The sequence below is a fragment of the Pleurodeles waltl genome, chromosome 2_1 (assembly GCF_031143425.1).
Source record: "Pleurodeles waltl isolate 20211129_DDA chromosome 2_1, aPleWal1.hap1.20221129, whole genome shotgun sequence".
NCBI classification, from domain to species: Eukaryota; Metazoa; Chordata; class Amphibia; order Caudata; family Salamandridae; genus Pleurodeles; species Pleurodeles waltl.
In genome coordinates this window covers 40,677,705-40,692,603 of record NC_090438.1, presented here as the reverse complement: position 1 = coordinate 40,692,603, position 14,899 = coordinate 40,677,705, and the positions used below count along the sequence as shown (strand labels likewise).

At 45.4% G+C, this 14,899-nt stretch overlaps 1 protein-coding gene across 1 annotated transcript in view; it reads right to left on the bottom strand.

Moving 5' to 3' along the window:
* The window catches only part of SNX12 (sorting nexin 12), a 76,866-nt gene that overhangs the window by 44,087 nt on the left and 17,880 nt on the right, over positions 1-14,899 (bottom strand). Inside the window, exon 2 of the mRNA XM_069209446.1 lies at positions 12,953-13,048. Coding sequence (XP_069065547.1) covers positions 12,953-13,048 — 96 coding nt within the window. The remainder of the gene's footprint in view (positions 1-12,952; positions 13,049-14,899) is intronic.

Sequence of the window (14,899 nt, the reverse complement as noted above, 5' to 3'; positions counted from 1 at the left end):
ACCTTCTGCCAAGGAATCGACTGCTGACCGCGCTGGAAGCCTGCAAAACTGCAACAAAGTAGCGAAGACGACTACTGCAACTCTGTAACGATGATCCTGCCGCCTTCTCGACCGTTTTCCTGGTGGTGCATGCTGTGGGGGTAGTCTGCCTCCTCTCTGCACTAGAAGCTCCGAAGAAATCTCCTGTGGGTCGACGGAATCGTCCCCCTGCAACCGCAGGCACCAAAGAACTGCATCACCGGTACCCTGGGTCTCCTCTCAGCACGACGAGCGAGGTCCCTTGAATCCAGCAACTCTGTCCAAGTGACTCCCACAGTCCAGTGACTCTTCAGTTCAAGTTTGGTGGAGGTAAGTCCTTGCCTCCCCACGCCAGACTGCATTGCTGGGAACTGCGACTTTTGCAGCTACTCCGGCCTCCGTGCACTTCCGGCGGAAATCCTTTGTGCACAGTCCAGCCTGGGTCCACGGCACTCTAACCTGCATTGCACGACCTCCTAAGTTGTCCTCCGGCGGCGTGGGACTCCTCTGTGCAACTTCGGGTGAGCACCGTTTCACTCCACTTCGTAGTGCCTGTTCCGGCACTTCTGCGGGTGCTGCCTGCTTCTGAGAGGGCTCCTTATCTTGCTCGACACCCCCCTCTGTCCCCAGACGCAATTGGCGACATCCTGGTCCCTCCTGGGCCACAGCAGCATCCAAAAACCCTAACCGCATGATTTGCAGCTAGCAAGGCTTGTTGGCGATCTTTCTTCAGGAAAACACTTCTGCACGACTCTCCACAGCGTGAGGGATCCGTCCTCCAAAGGGGAAGTTCCTAGCCCTTGTCGTTCCTGCAGAATCTTCAGCTTCTACTGTCCAGTAGCAGCTTCTTTGCACCCACAGCTGGCATTTCCTGGGCATCTGCCCATCTCCGACTTGCTTGTGACTTTTGGACTTGGTCCCCTTGTTCCACAGGTGCCCTCGTTTGGAAATCCATTGTTGTTGCATTGCTGATTTGTGTTTTTCCTGCAGAATTCCCCTATCACGACTTCTATGTCCTTTGGGGAACTTTAGTGCACTTTGCACTCACTTTTCAGGGTCTTGGGGTGGGCTATTTTTCTAACCCTAACTGTTTTCTTACAGTCCCAGCGACCCTCTACAAGGTCACATAGGTTTGGGGTCCATTCGTGGTTCGCATTCCACTTTTGGAGTATATGGTTTGTGTTGCCCCTATCCCTATGTGTCCCCATTGCATCCTATTGTAACTATACATTGTTTGCACTGTTTTCTAATACTATTACTGCATATTTTGGTATTGTGTACATATATCTTGTGTATATTTGCTATCCTCATACTGAGGGTACTCACTGAGATACTTTTGGCATATTGTCATAAAATGAAAATGTCACTTACCCAGTGTACATCTGTTCGTGGCATCAGTCGCAGTAGATTCGCATGTTTTGCAATAGCTCGCCATCTGGTGTTGGGCCGGAGTGTTACAAGTTGTTTTTCTTCGAAGAAGTCTTTCGAGTCACGGGACCGAGTGACTCCTCCTTTTGTCTCCATTGCACATGGGCGTCGACTCCATCTTCGATTGTTTTTCCCCGCAGAGGGTGAGGTAGGAGTTGAATTGTAGTAATAGTGCCCATGCAATGGAGTGACTAAGTATGCACCTATTTAAGGTTGAGATGATACATATATAAATAATTGAAGGTAACTTCCAAACTGCTACAGGCTCCCGGGGAGGCGGGTGGGCGCATGTGAATCTGCAGCGACTAATGCCACGAACAGATGTACACTGGGTAAGTGACATTTTCCGTTCGATGGCATGTGTAGCTGCAGATACACATGCTGTGCATAGACTAGTAAGCAGTTATCTCCCCAAAAGCGGTGGATCAGCCTGTAGGAGTGGAAGTAGTCTGAAATAATGTTCTTAATACGGCTTGACCTACTGTGGCTTGTTGTGCGGATAACACGTCTACACAGTAGTGCTTGGTGAATGTGTGAGGCGTAGACCATGTGGCTGCCTTACATATTTCTTGCATTGGGATGTTTCCTAGAAAGGCCATGGTAGCACCTTTCTTTCTGGTTGAGTGTGCCCTTGGTGTAATGGGCAGCTGTCGTTTAGCTTTAAGGTAGCAGATTTGGATGCATTTAACTATCCATCTGGCTATACCTTGTTTTGATATTGGGTTTCCTGCATGAGGTTTTTGAAATGCAATAAATAGTTGTTTAGTCTTTCTGATGTTTTTTGTTCTGTCAATGTAATACATCAATGCTCTTTTGACATCTAATGTATGTAGTGCCCTTTCAGCTACGGTATCTGGCTGTGGAAAGAACACTGGAAGTTCCACTGTTTGATTTAGATGGAACGGTGAAATAACCTTTGGCAAAAATTTAGGATTGGTCCTTAGGACGACCTTATTCTTGTGTAGTTGTATAAAAGGTTCCTGTATTGTAAACGCCTGAATCTCGCTTACTCTTCTTAGGGAAGTAATGGCGATGAGAAATGCCACCTTCCAGGTTAGGAACTGTATGTCGCAGGAGTGCATGGGTTCAAAAGGTGGACCCATAAGTCTAGTTAGGACAACATTTAGGTTCCATGAAGGAACAGGCGGTGTTCTTGGTGGTATAATTCTCCCAAGGCCCTCCATGAATGCTTTAATGACTGGTATCATATAGGGAAGTTGAATAGGTAGTCTGCAGGTATGCAGATATTGCTGCAAGGTGTATTTTAATGGAAGAGAAAGACAGGTTAGATTTTTGTAAGTGAAGCAAGTAACCCACTACATGTTCTGGAGTTGTGTGTAATGGTTGTATTTGATTAATATGGCAGTAGCAAACAAACCTCTTCCATTTACTTGCATAGCAGTGCCTGGTGGATGGCCTTCTGGCTTGTTTTATGACTTCCATACATTCTTGGGTAAGTTGTAAGTGCCCGAATTCTAGGATTTCAGGAGCCAGATTGCTAGATTCAGCGATGCTGGATCTGGGTGTCTGATCTTTTGGTTGTGCTGTGTCAACAGATCTGGCCTGTTGGGCAATTTGATGCAGGGTACTACTGATAGGTCTAGCAGCGTTGTGTACCAGGGTTGCCTTGCCCAAGTTGGTGCTATCAATATGAGTTTGAGTTTGTTTTGACTGAGTTTGTTTACCAGGTAAGGAAGGAGAGGGAGAGGAGGAAAAGCGTAAGCAAATATCCCTGACCAGTTCATCCATAGGGCATTGCCTTGGGATTGTTCGTGTGGGTATCTGGATGCGAAGTTTTGGCATTTTGCGTTCTCCCTTGTCGCAAACAAGTCTATCTGAGGTGTTCCCCAGAGTTTGAAATAAGTGTTCAGAATTTGGGGGTGAATTTCCCATTCGTGGACCTGTTGGTGATCGAGAGAGATTGTCTGCGAGTTGATTTTGGATCCCTGGTATAAATTGTGCTATTAGGCGAATTTGGTTGTGAATTGCCCAACGCCAAATCTTTTGTGCTAGCAGGCTTAACTGCGTGGAGTGCGTCCCCCCCTGCTTGTTTAGATAATACATTGTTGTCATGTCTGTTTTGACGAGAATGTATTTGTGAACTATTATTGGTTGGAAAGCTTTTAGTGCTTGAAAAACTGCTAGAAGTTCTAGGTGATTTATATGCAGTTTTGTTTGATGTACGTTCCATTGTCCTTGTATGCTGTGTTGATCGAGGTGTGCTCCCCACCCTGTCATGGAAGCATCTGTTATTACGTATTGTGGCACTGGGTCTTGGAAAGGCCGCCCTTTGTTTAAATTTATGTTGCTCCACCACAGAAGCGAGAGGTAAGTTTGGCGGTCTATTAACACCAGATCTAGAAGGTGACCCTGTGCTTGTGACCATTGTGATGCTAGGCACTGTTGTAAGGGCCTCATGTGCAGTCTTGCGTTTGGGACAATGGCTATGCATGAAGACATCATGCCTAGGAGTTGTAGTACCATCTTTGCGTGTATCCTTTGTGTTGGATACATGCGTTGTATGATGGTGTTGAAATTTCGAATTCTTTGTGGACTTGGAGTGGCTACTCCTTTTGATGTGTCTATTATGGCTCCCAGGTATTGTTGTACCTTGCGCGGCAGAATTTTGGATTTTGTGAAATTGACGGTGAACCCTAGTTTGAAGAGGGTTTGTATGATATGATTTGTGTGATTTGAGCACTCTATTAACGAATGGGCCTTGATTAGCCAGTCTAGATATGGGAACACATGTATTTGCTGCCTTCTTATGTGTGCAGCGACTACCGCTAGACATTTGGTAAAGACTCTTGGCGCGGTTGTTAATCCGAAAGGCAGTACCTTGAATTGGTAATGTATTCCCTTGAATACAAACCTTAGGTATTTCCTGTGCGATGGGTGTATTGGTATATGGAAATAAGCATCCTTGAGGTCTAAAGTTGCCATGTAGTCGTGTAGTTTTAGCAATGGCAATACTTCTTGTAGTGTGACCATGTGAAAGTGGTCTGATTTGATGAAAGTGTTCACTACTCCGAGGTCTAGGATTGGTCTCAGCGTTTTGTCCTTCTTTGGTATCAGAAAGTACAGTGAGTAAACTCCTGTGTTTATTTGTGTGTTTGGCACTAATTCGATTGCATTCTTTTGCAATAGTGCCTGCACTTCTATCTCCAGGAGATTGGAATGGTGTGTTGTCAAATTGTGCTTTTGGTGGTATGTTTGGAGGGAATTGTAGAAATTCTATGCAATAACCATGTTGGATAATTGCTAGAACCCAAGTGTCTGTAGTGATTTCCTCCCGTGCTTTGTAATAATGACTTATTCTTCCCCCCACTGGTGTTGTGTGGAGGGGGTGAGTGACATGTGAGTCACTGTTTAGTAGTAGGGGTTTTGGGGCTCTGAAATCTTCCTCTATTTCTAGGGAATTGCCCTCCTCTATATTGTCCCCGAAAACCTCCTCTATACTGTCCCTGGTAACTGGACGGTGTTGCTTGTGAGGTGCTGGCTTGTGTGCTCTGACCCCGAAACCCCCCTCGAAAGGGTGTTTTACGGAATGTGCTGTAATTCCCTCTGCTCTGCGGGGAGTAGAGTGCGCCCATGGCTTTGGCAGTGTCCGTATCTTTTTTGAGTTTCTCAATCGCTGTGTCCACTTCTGGACCGAACAGTTCTTTTTCATTAAAAGGCATATTGAGAACTGCTTGTTGAATCTCTGGTTTAAATCCAGACGTTCGGAGCCATGCATGCCTTCTGATAGTTACAGATGTATTAATTGTCCGTGCAGCTGTATCTGCAGCGTCCATGGAGGAGCGGATCTGGTTGTTGGAAATGGTCTGTCCCTCCTCAAACACTTGTTTTGCCCTATTTTGTAAGTCCTTGGGCAGATGTTCAATGAGATGTTGCATCTCGTCCCAGTGGGCTCTGTCATAGCGCGCAAGTAGTGCCTGGGAGTTCGCGATGCGCCACTGGTTTGCAGCTTGTGCTGCGACTCTTTTACAAGCTGCATCGAACTTGCGGCTTTCTTTATCTGGGGGTGGTGCATCTCCAGATGTGTGAGAGTTGGCCCTTTTCCTAGCTGCTCCTACAACGACAGAGTCTGGTGGCAGCTGTGTAGTGATGAAAACCGGGTCTGTAGGAGGCGCCTTATACTTTTTTTCCACCCTTGGTGTGATTGCCCTACTTTTGACCGGCTCCTTAAAGATGTCTTTCGCGTGCCGGAGCATACCAGGGAGCATAGGCAGGCTTTGGTATGAGCTGTGGGTGGAGGAGAGTGTGTTGAATAAAAAATCATCCTCGACCTGTTCTGAGTGGAGGCTTACGTTGTGAAATTGTGCTGCTCTAGCCACCACTTGAGAATACGCGGTGCTGTCTTCTGGTGGAGATGGCTTCGTAGGGTATGCCTCCGGACTGTTATCTGACACTGGGGCGTCGTATAGGTCCCATGCGTCTTGATCTTGGTCACCCTGGCTGATGGTGGTGTGAGCTGGGGAGTGTGATGGAGTTCGTGCTGGTGAGACGTTAATCACGGGCGGAGGAGAGGGTGGTGGGGTAACTCTTTTCACCACTTTTGGTTGTGGTGTCTGTTCAGTTTGGAACTCCAACCTTCTCTTTCTTCTAATGGGGGGGAAGGGTGCTTATTTTTCCTGTCCCCTGCTGTATGAAGATACGCTTTTGCGTATGGTCCACATCAGTTGCTTGTAGCTCTTCCTCAAACCTATGCTTTTGCATTTGGGAGGTTAGCGAGTGCTCTTCTGTATAAGAGCCTGAAGCTGGGTCGCTTGCAGTTTGTTTCGGCACCGAAACCCTGTCTGCGTGTTTTTTCGGCTCCGAGGTGACTTTTTTCTTTTTCGGGGCCGAAACCTCTCGGCGTCGATCTTCTTCGGTGCCGCTGTCTCGGCGTCGAGCCGTGTCCACACCGGCATCTCGGTGTCGAGGCTTGTCTCCAGCACTTTCTCGGTCCCGAGAAGGCTGCGTGCCGGTGTCTCGACCGGAGTCGGACGATCTCGGCACTGTTTGGGCCTTTTTCGGTGCCGACGGTCGGTCACCGAATTTATGGGTGGAGCCATGGCCTGATGGCAGTGGCGTCCCCTGGGCCTTGTAAATCTTTCTCTGTGTGGTTTTCGACGTCTTACTCACGGTTTGTGTATCGTCGAATCCTTCGGAGTCCGATTCTTGGATCGAGAAGGTACCTTCCTCTTCCTGCTCCTCGAACTCTCGGTGGGCTGTCGGCACGGACGCCATCTGAAGTCTTCTGGCTCGACGGTCTCGGAGTGTCTTTCGGGACCGGAACGCACGACAGGCCTCACAGGTGTCTTCACTGTGCTCAGGTGACAGGCACAGGTTACAGACCAAGTGTTGGTCTGTATAGGGGTATTTATTGTGGCATTTGGGGCAGAAACGGAACTGGGTCCGTTCCATCGGCGTTCTTCAGCACGCGGTCGGGCCGACCAGGCCCCGACGGGGGATCGAAAAACTACCCCGAAGGTCACCGGATCTTCGATGCGGTGTGGAATCTAAGTACGCCGATCCCGAACGCAACAATACCGACGAAAATCTTCAGAAATTAGCTAATTTTCCGTTCCGAAACTCGGAGCGACAGGAACACGTCGGAACCCGATGGTGGAAAAAAAACAATCGAAGATGGAGTCGACGCCCATGCGCAATGGAGACAAAAGGAGGAGTCACTCGGTCCCGTGACTCGAAAGACTTCTTCGAAGAAAAACAACTTGTAACACTCCGGCCCAACACCAGATGGCGAGCTATTGCAAAACATGCGTATCTACAGCGACAGATGCCATCGAACATAAAGTACCTTTATTTTTAGTATATCTGTGTATTGTGTTTTCTTATGATATTGTGCATATGACACTAGTGGTACTGTAGGAGCTTCACTCGTCTCCTAGTTCAGCTTAAGCTGCTCTGCTAAGCTACCATTATCTATCAGCCTAAGCTGCTAGACACCCTATACACTAATAAGGGATAACTGGGCCTGGTGCAAGGTGTAAGTACCCTTTGGTACTCACTACAAGCCAGTCCAGCCTCCTACAAACAGATTTTAAAAGGCAAGCCCACGAACCAATGAAAGTGGTGGACGTAACATGGGCGTGGTTAGAAGCCCCCTAAAGAGAGATCAGAAGAGGGACAGAACCCTTTGCGCGCACCCCTGAAAAAAAAACTAAAATAGGTTGTGGAAAATAATGTGTGAATCTTGGGCACAACTCATTAAAAGATGGCACAGATTTTAGGTGTCAGACACGTCACATTATTAAAAGTAATCCCTACAAGGGTATGTATACTCAGCCATGAATATAATTCAAACGCCTTATTACACTTAAGCATGAAAATAAAATGTGTGAGATTTCTATGTCTGTGCTGAAGCCACTATAATAAATCAAAATACAAACGCTGTGGGATAGCGTAACTGGATGGACGGAATGCGGAACCAATCAAACATTCACCCCCAGTCACAGATCTGGGTTTAATCCATCCATTATTTTGCTCACCATGCCACCCCAGTTTGAACCCAGCCATATGCAAATCAGTCTTGACCCTGTTCCACATGGGAACAGTCCAGCCCGAACTGCCAGGCCAGGTTCTCCCTGGACCGGAAACAAGCATCCTGGGACCGGTTTCGGGGTTTCACCCCTTTTCAGCCAGGCTAGCTTGAATCCAGTGGCACAGTGAGCCCGGGACCCACGTCTGGGCATACCCGGCGCACTTAGGGCGGCAAAAGCAAAGCAAAATACAAACGCTGTGGGATAGCGTAACTGGATGGACGGAATGCGGAACCAATCAAACATTCACCCCCAGTCACAGATCTGGGTTTAATCCATCCATTATTTTGCTCACCATGCCACCCCAGTTTGAACCCAGCCATATGCAAATCAGTCTTGACCCTGTTCCACATGGGAACAGTCCAGCCCGACCTGCCAGGCCAGGTTCTCCCTGGACCGGAAACAAGCATCCTGGGACCGGTTTCGGGGTTTCACCCCTCTTCAGCCAGGCTAGCTTGAATCCAGTGGCACAGTGAGCCCGGGACCCACGTCTGGGCATACCCGGCGCACTTAGGGCAGCAAAAGCAAAGCAAAATACAAACGCTGTGGGATAGCGTAACTGGATGGACGGAATGCGGAACCAATCAAACATTCACCCCCAGTCACAGATCTGGGTTTAATCCATCCATTATTTTGCTCACCATGCCACCCCAGTTTGAACCCAGCCATATGCAAATCAGTCTTGACCCTGTTCCACATGGGAACAGTCCAGCCCGACCTGCCAGGCCAGGTTCTCCCTGGACCGGAAACAAGCATCCTGGGACCGGTTTCGGGGTTTCACCCCTCTTCAGCCAGGCTAGCTTGAATCCAGTGGCACAGTGAGCCCGGGACCCACGTCTGGGCATACCCAGCGCACTTAGGGCAGCAAAAGCAAAGCAAAATACAAACGCTGTGGGATAGCGTAACTGGATGGACGGAATGCGGAACCAATCAAACATTCACCCCCAGTCACAGATCTGGGTTTAATCCATCCATTATTTTGCTCACCATGCCACCCCAGTTTGAACCCAGCCATATGCAAATCAGTCTTGACCCTGTTCCACATTGTTTTTGCTTTGTCGCCACTATAATAAATGCCACATTGGGCTCTGGATATTAAGCTAATAAGGCTCCAACTCTGAATGTTATCATTTACCTAGAAGGTGCAACTTTCAAACATCTTTGGGTTAATCAAGAACACTCATTTGTTGCAGATAATCTAATGAACACCGGTGAACACTGGAATACTTTTATGGTTGTAAGCACAAAAACTACGCTTATGGTGGCATCTGTACACCTCCAAGATGGCGTTCTTTTGGAAGGTGGTGTTAGATAGGAGCTTTACATTTCGGTCACTAAGCGCTGGCTGGATGTGCATTGTACCTTCAATATAAATTGAAGTTTTAAGATGGTGCCCACGTAAGACTCCTTGAATACTTGCACAGATAAATACATGCACTGCTGTGTTCCTGTTCAAGCATATCAAACTTGACTCAAAACTGAGCTTACTAATGTTTACCAAGAATCTTTATACATGTTATGACAACATGAGAAAGATGCAGGGTGTCAATCTGTAGGAAATCTGAATTATATTCTTGACTAAATAATATGTGGGAACTGATTCTCTTCATGATTGATGCTTGAGCTGAAAGACCAGGTCTGACACGCAGAGCATGACACTACGCGCAACAGATCTGACACGCAGAGCATGACACTACGCGCAACAGATCTGACACGCAGTCTGAAACACATTTGTTTGAATAATAAGAGACAAGTAATGAAGGGATTTTGTTTTACCTTGGATGTAAATGTAAACTTATGAAACATGACCTGCATAATATGCATAGGTAACACTGTATTTTGTACTTTACTCTCATTAAAAAAAATCCATTGGGATAAAACGAGATATTAGAGCTATCTCTCGTTACAAACTAAAGATAACGTGCTCGTCATGTACCCTAAAACTTATAATTTCGTAATGCATGTTTGCCCTGAAAAACAGAAGGTTACAAACTATTTCTACATAAGTGTGCACTCATTAAATAATATAAATACATATTGTAAAACAATTTCTTGCATTTTTCAGGAAGTATGCACTTTATGATGTGAACTTTACCACAACGTCGAGAGGCTTAAAAACACAAAGAGCGGTGAATATAGTATTTAAAATAGATTGTTACAGGAGATATTTTGATTGATATGAAGGATTTTTGTAACACTGACGTTTGTTCAAATCCTTGGCGGTACAAAGCAATAAGTATTAATATCAATGTAACTTAAGATTGGAAAACTGGTGTAACTTCTATACTGATGCACATTGAACTACAGGAAAGACTGTTCTTTCTTTCAGTGAGAAAGCCGAGGCGTTGTGCACGAACCAATGAACTCCGAGTATCAGGATTATGCTTTATAAAAGGCAATTGATATTGTGCTCTGCGTGGAAGTAATTTGTTGTCCGTAATGGTCATGTGTCTATTCCCTACTTCAAATACAAAGCCATGATGACACTTTTTAATCAAACTATGTGTTTAATTACAAAGAAGATTTTAATTAAAACATGGTCTGTATCATGTTCACAACAAACCTGAAGAAGTTCCCATTGATAGCAATGAAACGTGTTGGAGGTGAAATTTTTGTTGGGAATATCAAAGCCTGGAGGCTACAGAAATCTCATCCCCTATCCTCCAATGCTGTGGAATTCCCTTTGCACGGATGCTCAAGGACTATAGGCACTAAGTGTCTAATACTGATGTATTAAAATATGCATCTCCCTATATGTGCATATGATTAATTATGACTATGCAAACTGTCCCGGATTCGGCAGGCATGCCACTGCTTTGCTGGGTCTTGCTGCAAGCCACCTGCATTATTGCCAGTTTAACAGTGTCCCTAGGTATCTCACTTACACATGTTGCAAGAAGAGTATCGAATGAGTCGAGTAGAGATGCAAACAACTTACAATAGTAGTATACTAATTCACACACATCTGATTGGTACCTGCTTTGGTGTGTACCACATTTCCATTGTAGTGCTGTGATAGGTTAGTGTGTGTGTCTGAATGCGGTCTATTCATACCTTCATTTTATCCAAGGAGGTAGAGTTTGTTCAATTCTCCTGCATACAGAACCTTTTTACACAGCAATGTTAGTCTTTGAGACAACTGCCAAACTACCTGTTTCTAAGTCTTTCATTTGTTGCTAAAGGGCACGGGGCTACCCTGCAAGTACTGACCTACCTGCAGTTAAGGTCTTAATGCAAATATGCCCAATATGCAATATTTTTTTGGTCGAACATTCTTTTCGCAAAATAAGTCGAAGCAAATACTGAGAGCGCAGAAACATGTTCTGATATGCAAAATGTGAATGTGATTGGGGGGGGAGGGGGCGCAGGGCACAAGGTATATACCCTGGTCAAGTAGCGCACCTCTCCCCCAAAACGTCTTCTAAGCCCAACTCCATGATCCCAAGAGCGCTGTTTACCTTTAAGTGTTGCTGGTGGAGACCCATGAAAAGGCAGGCGAGATATCTTTAGAAAAGAGTTCAATTCACTGTTAAAGCCTCCCCCAATAAGGACAGGCAAACCTAATTTAGCCACATGGTATAGAGATAAACACTCAAAAAAACAAGTCTCCATTGCACTGCGTGCATATCATTAGAAGGTTCCCATTAACTATTATAAACTCCCCTCAATGTCTTCTTAACTTTTAATAGGACTCCTAGTCTTACCCATAACAGAATGTCTCGCCCACAAATTATGTGAGAAGAATGAAATGCCCACCCCCGATACCACGCCTGTGCCATCAGGGGCTAGTAAAGGTTTTTCCTGCTGTAAAACAAAGTGAACATTTCGCCTTCTGGGGCAAGCATATACTTTGTTTCTCCTCATGTGACCCCCGCCCCTCCCTCCGCGTTCTAATGTTCCAAGCCAAGGAGGCGTATGTAATGTCGGGGTGCTATAATATAGTCACACTGAAGGAAGTGGCCAGCTCCCACGTGCCTCAGATTTATTAATATTACGTGTCACTCCTCAACCCCCGGATGCACTCCGTCCTTGGGCCCAGAGAGTCAAGCTCGTTGCATTCTCAGGGACTCATAAAATCTGCCTTTATACCAACATCTCTCGACTAGGCTCAGTAGAAGTAGGTCACAGCCAAAGCACACAGAACAACTGGTAATGCAACCACGATCACTGGCTGTGGGCTCAGTTAGATGTTCAAGTAAGGAAATGTTCCATGGAGGCATTCCCCTCCTACTGTAGCATAGTCTGGGTGCAACCGTATGCATCGGCTCGGCTGCAAGTTAGGGCGAAGTAAAGGCCACAATGCGAGATCATATGATTTTGTCTGCTGTTTTAGGATTGAGGAGAGGCATTGTTTCTTTATTCTCATAATAGAAAGAAGTATTAAGATCAAGGCCCTCATCTGTGGAGGATCAGTCTATGAAAGTCACTTGGTACGCACGGAGGCAAAACTGCAGGCTAACCCCAATGTACGTCATTGGTCTCCAAGTATGTGGACCCTGGTGGGCTTGTGCAATTCAGGACATTTATGCTGGGTCCTCCTCTGTTGCTGAAATTTGGGACTCTAGTCTTGCAATCTGTGAAAAAAAGCTAATAGGTCTCACCTCACGGACCTACTGTACACCACTGAAAAAATAAATACATATAAAAATGTTTTTTGTTTTAATTACAGTTCCACAATGGAGAATGCCTCGTGGTTCACACGTAGAAGACATGCCATTGAATAAAAACCAAATCAAATGAGAATGTCAATAAAGCCAACCAATGGTAAGCAATGGCCGGACTGTAAGCCTGTTACACTGCGTTACCTTGTCCCTTCATCATACCACGCAATACTTGTATGATTTCAACTACCTCTCCCTGGTCATGCACAATAAGCTGTAACCTGTAAATGATTATTAGAGTCAGGAGTGGATCAGCAACAATGTAGAGTAAACTACCATACGAGGCAGTAGGTCACTCACCTTGCTGTCCCTTTCCAGTTCATTCTTTAACCATTCAAAGTCACTGTAGCGTCTCCGGACACAGGAATCTTTCATTTTGAAGATGGGCAAGTTTGTCTATGGGTGAAAGTAGCAAACGTTAAATATATAGTACAAAGCACAGCTTAGTAACCACAATGTACTGAGGATCCAAGTCAATGCGAGCGCTGAACTGAATAACCAGCCTAAGACCCCTGCGTAGTTTGTGACCCAAAACTACGAAAGTGGTACTTGAACAATTCATTTTTGGTAACTCTTCTTTAACTTTGCAGAACTTATTTGGTGTACCATACTCTAAGCTTAATACAAACCCAGTGCGCCACCAGAAGCTGCCAAGCCATGCGACTAATCTACACTAAATCTATAATACTAGAACCACTGCCACAAGTAGATGAATTATTGTCAAAGATATTGCATTCTTCTGTTGCTGCCCTCTGCAATACACCCCCACCAACAACACCCTGCCACCAGGCACCTTCTGCCTGAAACGGTCCATTTCTTTCAACTGGAACAGAATGAACAAGCATTTGCAATCCAATAGGTCTCTCATTTGTGAAAAGTTAGAGCTATTGGCAATGTAAATTACACTTTTACTCATGTGTTTTGGTTTGGAGTGTAATGGATGTATGCCAGGTGCCACATTAACTTTCCCAAGCCTGTCGCTGCAGATGAGGACACAAAAAAAGTCACCATCTTGGGAGTGTTTTTTGCCTCATTCCTACAGAGTGGCTGTGATACCCTGGCAATGCAACCCTTTCTAGTGTGTTTACCTAAACTTTTATAGCACCAAACAAGCCGCAAAGAGGCACCTTTGAGACATGTAACCCAGAGAATGAGGGGGTGAAAAGAATGAAGAGCAAAAAAAGGGGGCAGCCATATATTTCTATGTGTTAAACCTTAAAAGGAATTACTCCTCTACATTGGCAATACCAGCCTAACTTTTAAAAAGATTAACTGTATACAAAGAACAGAAGAGGCAGCTCAACTGCAAATTAATTATAGTGATTTTGTTAAGAATGGCACCTGCTTTGCAGCACTTTAAAGTGGCAGAACTTGTATTACCAAGCGGTATATTAAAAAACACAAGTTATTTCCAGACTGCCCCAATACGTACCAGACAAAGAACTCTAGGGGAGAAGATGTGGAGTAAGGGCCAGAGCTGTCGACTCTGGAGCTGCGGAACATCTTGTTTGGGGTCAAGGGCAACAAGTTTTTATGTTTACTTTGTCCTTGGGACAAGTAGGCCCAACCCTCTGCAGCACAAACCCTTTGGCTGCCTGTTTACAGAGAGTGGAACTCTCTGCAGTGGAGGTAATGTGTTTCCAAAAGATAATGCTGTTCGAACTTGTATTTATGGTTCATTATTTGAAAGCCTTCATTATTAGGTTGAGTGCTGTAAATAAATGCTTTAAGGTCACACTTCACTACTGACGTTGGTTCCAGTACAAAAAAAACAAAACGGCTATGAGGCTAAGTATAATGCTCCCAGAACGCTCTCTGATTAGATGCAAATTAAGTGTCATTTAGTAAAATGTGTTGATGCATGCTAGTATTTCCCAAAAAATATTTCTAATGGAAAATCAGTGTAACCATTTTCAACACGAATATGGGAAGCATGAAAAAAAAAACACACTGACAAAGCCAACTGGTCTGACATATTTTTATAAGTCTTTTAGTTTCATCAATGCGTGTCTTGTTTTGTCATGGCTTTTGTAACACTTTATTGTTGTGGGAGCTACCAGGCCCTCAACATTGTAACAAACACTGGCAAAAAAAACCCAAAATGTTTTTGAACTCTAAAAGCACACGTTGCCACCAGTGGCATAACAAAGGCCCCGCGGGGGGCCCTTTCAGCACAGCACCTGCCTTGAGTGAGTCTGGAGAGGGGACTCCTTCATGTTCTTTGCAAAGGGGCACCCTCCAGTTTCG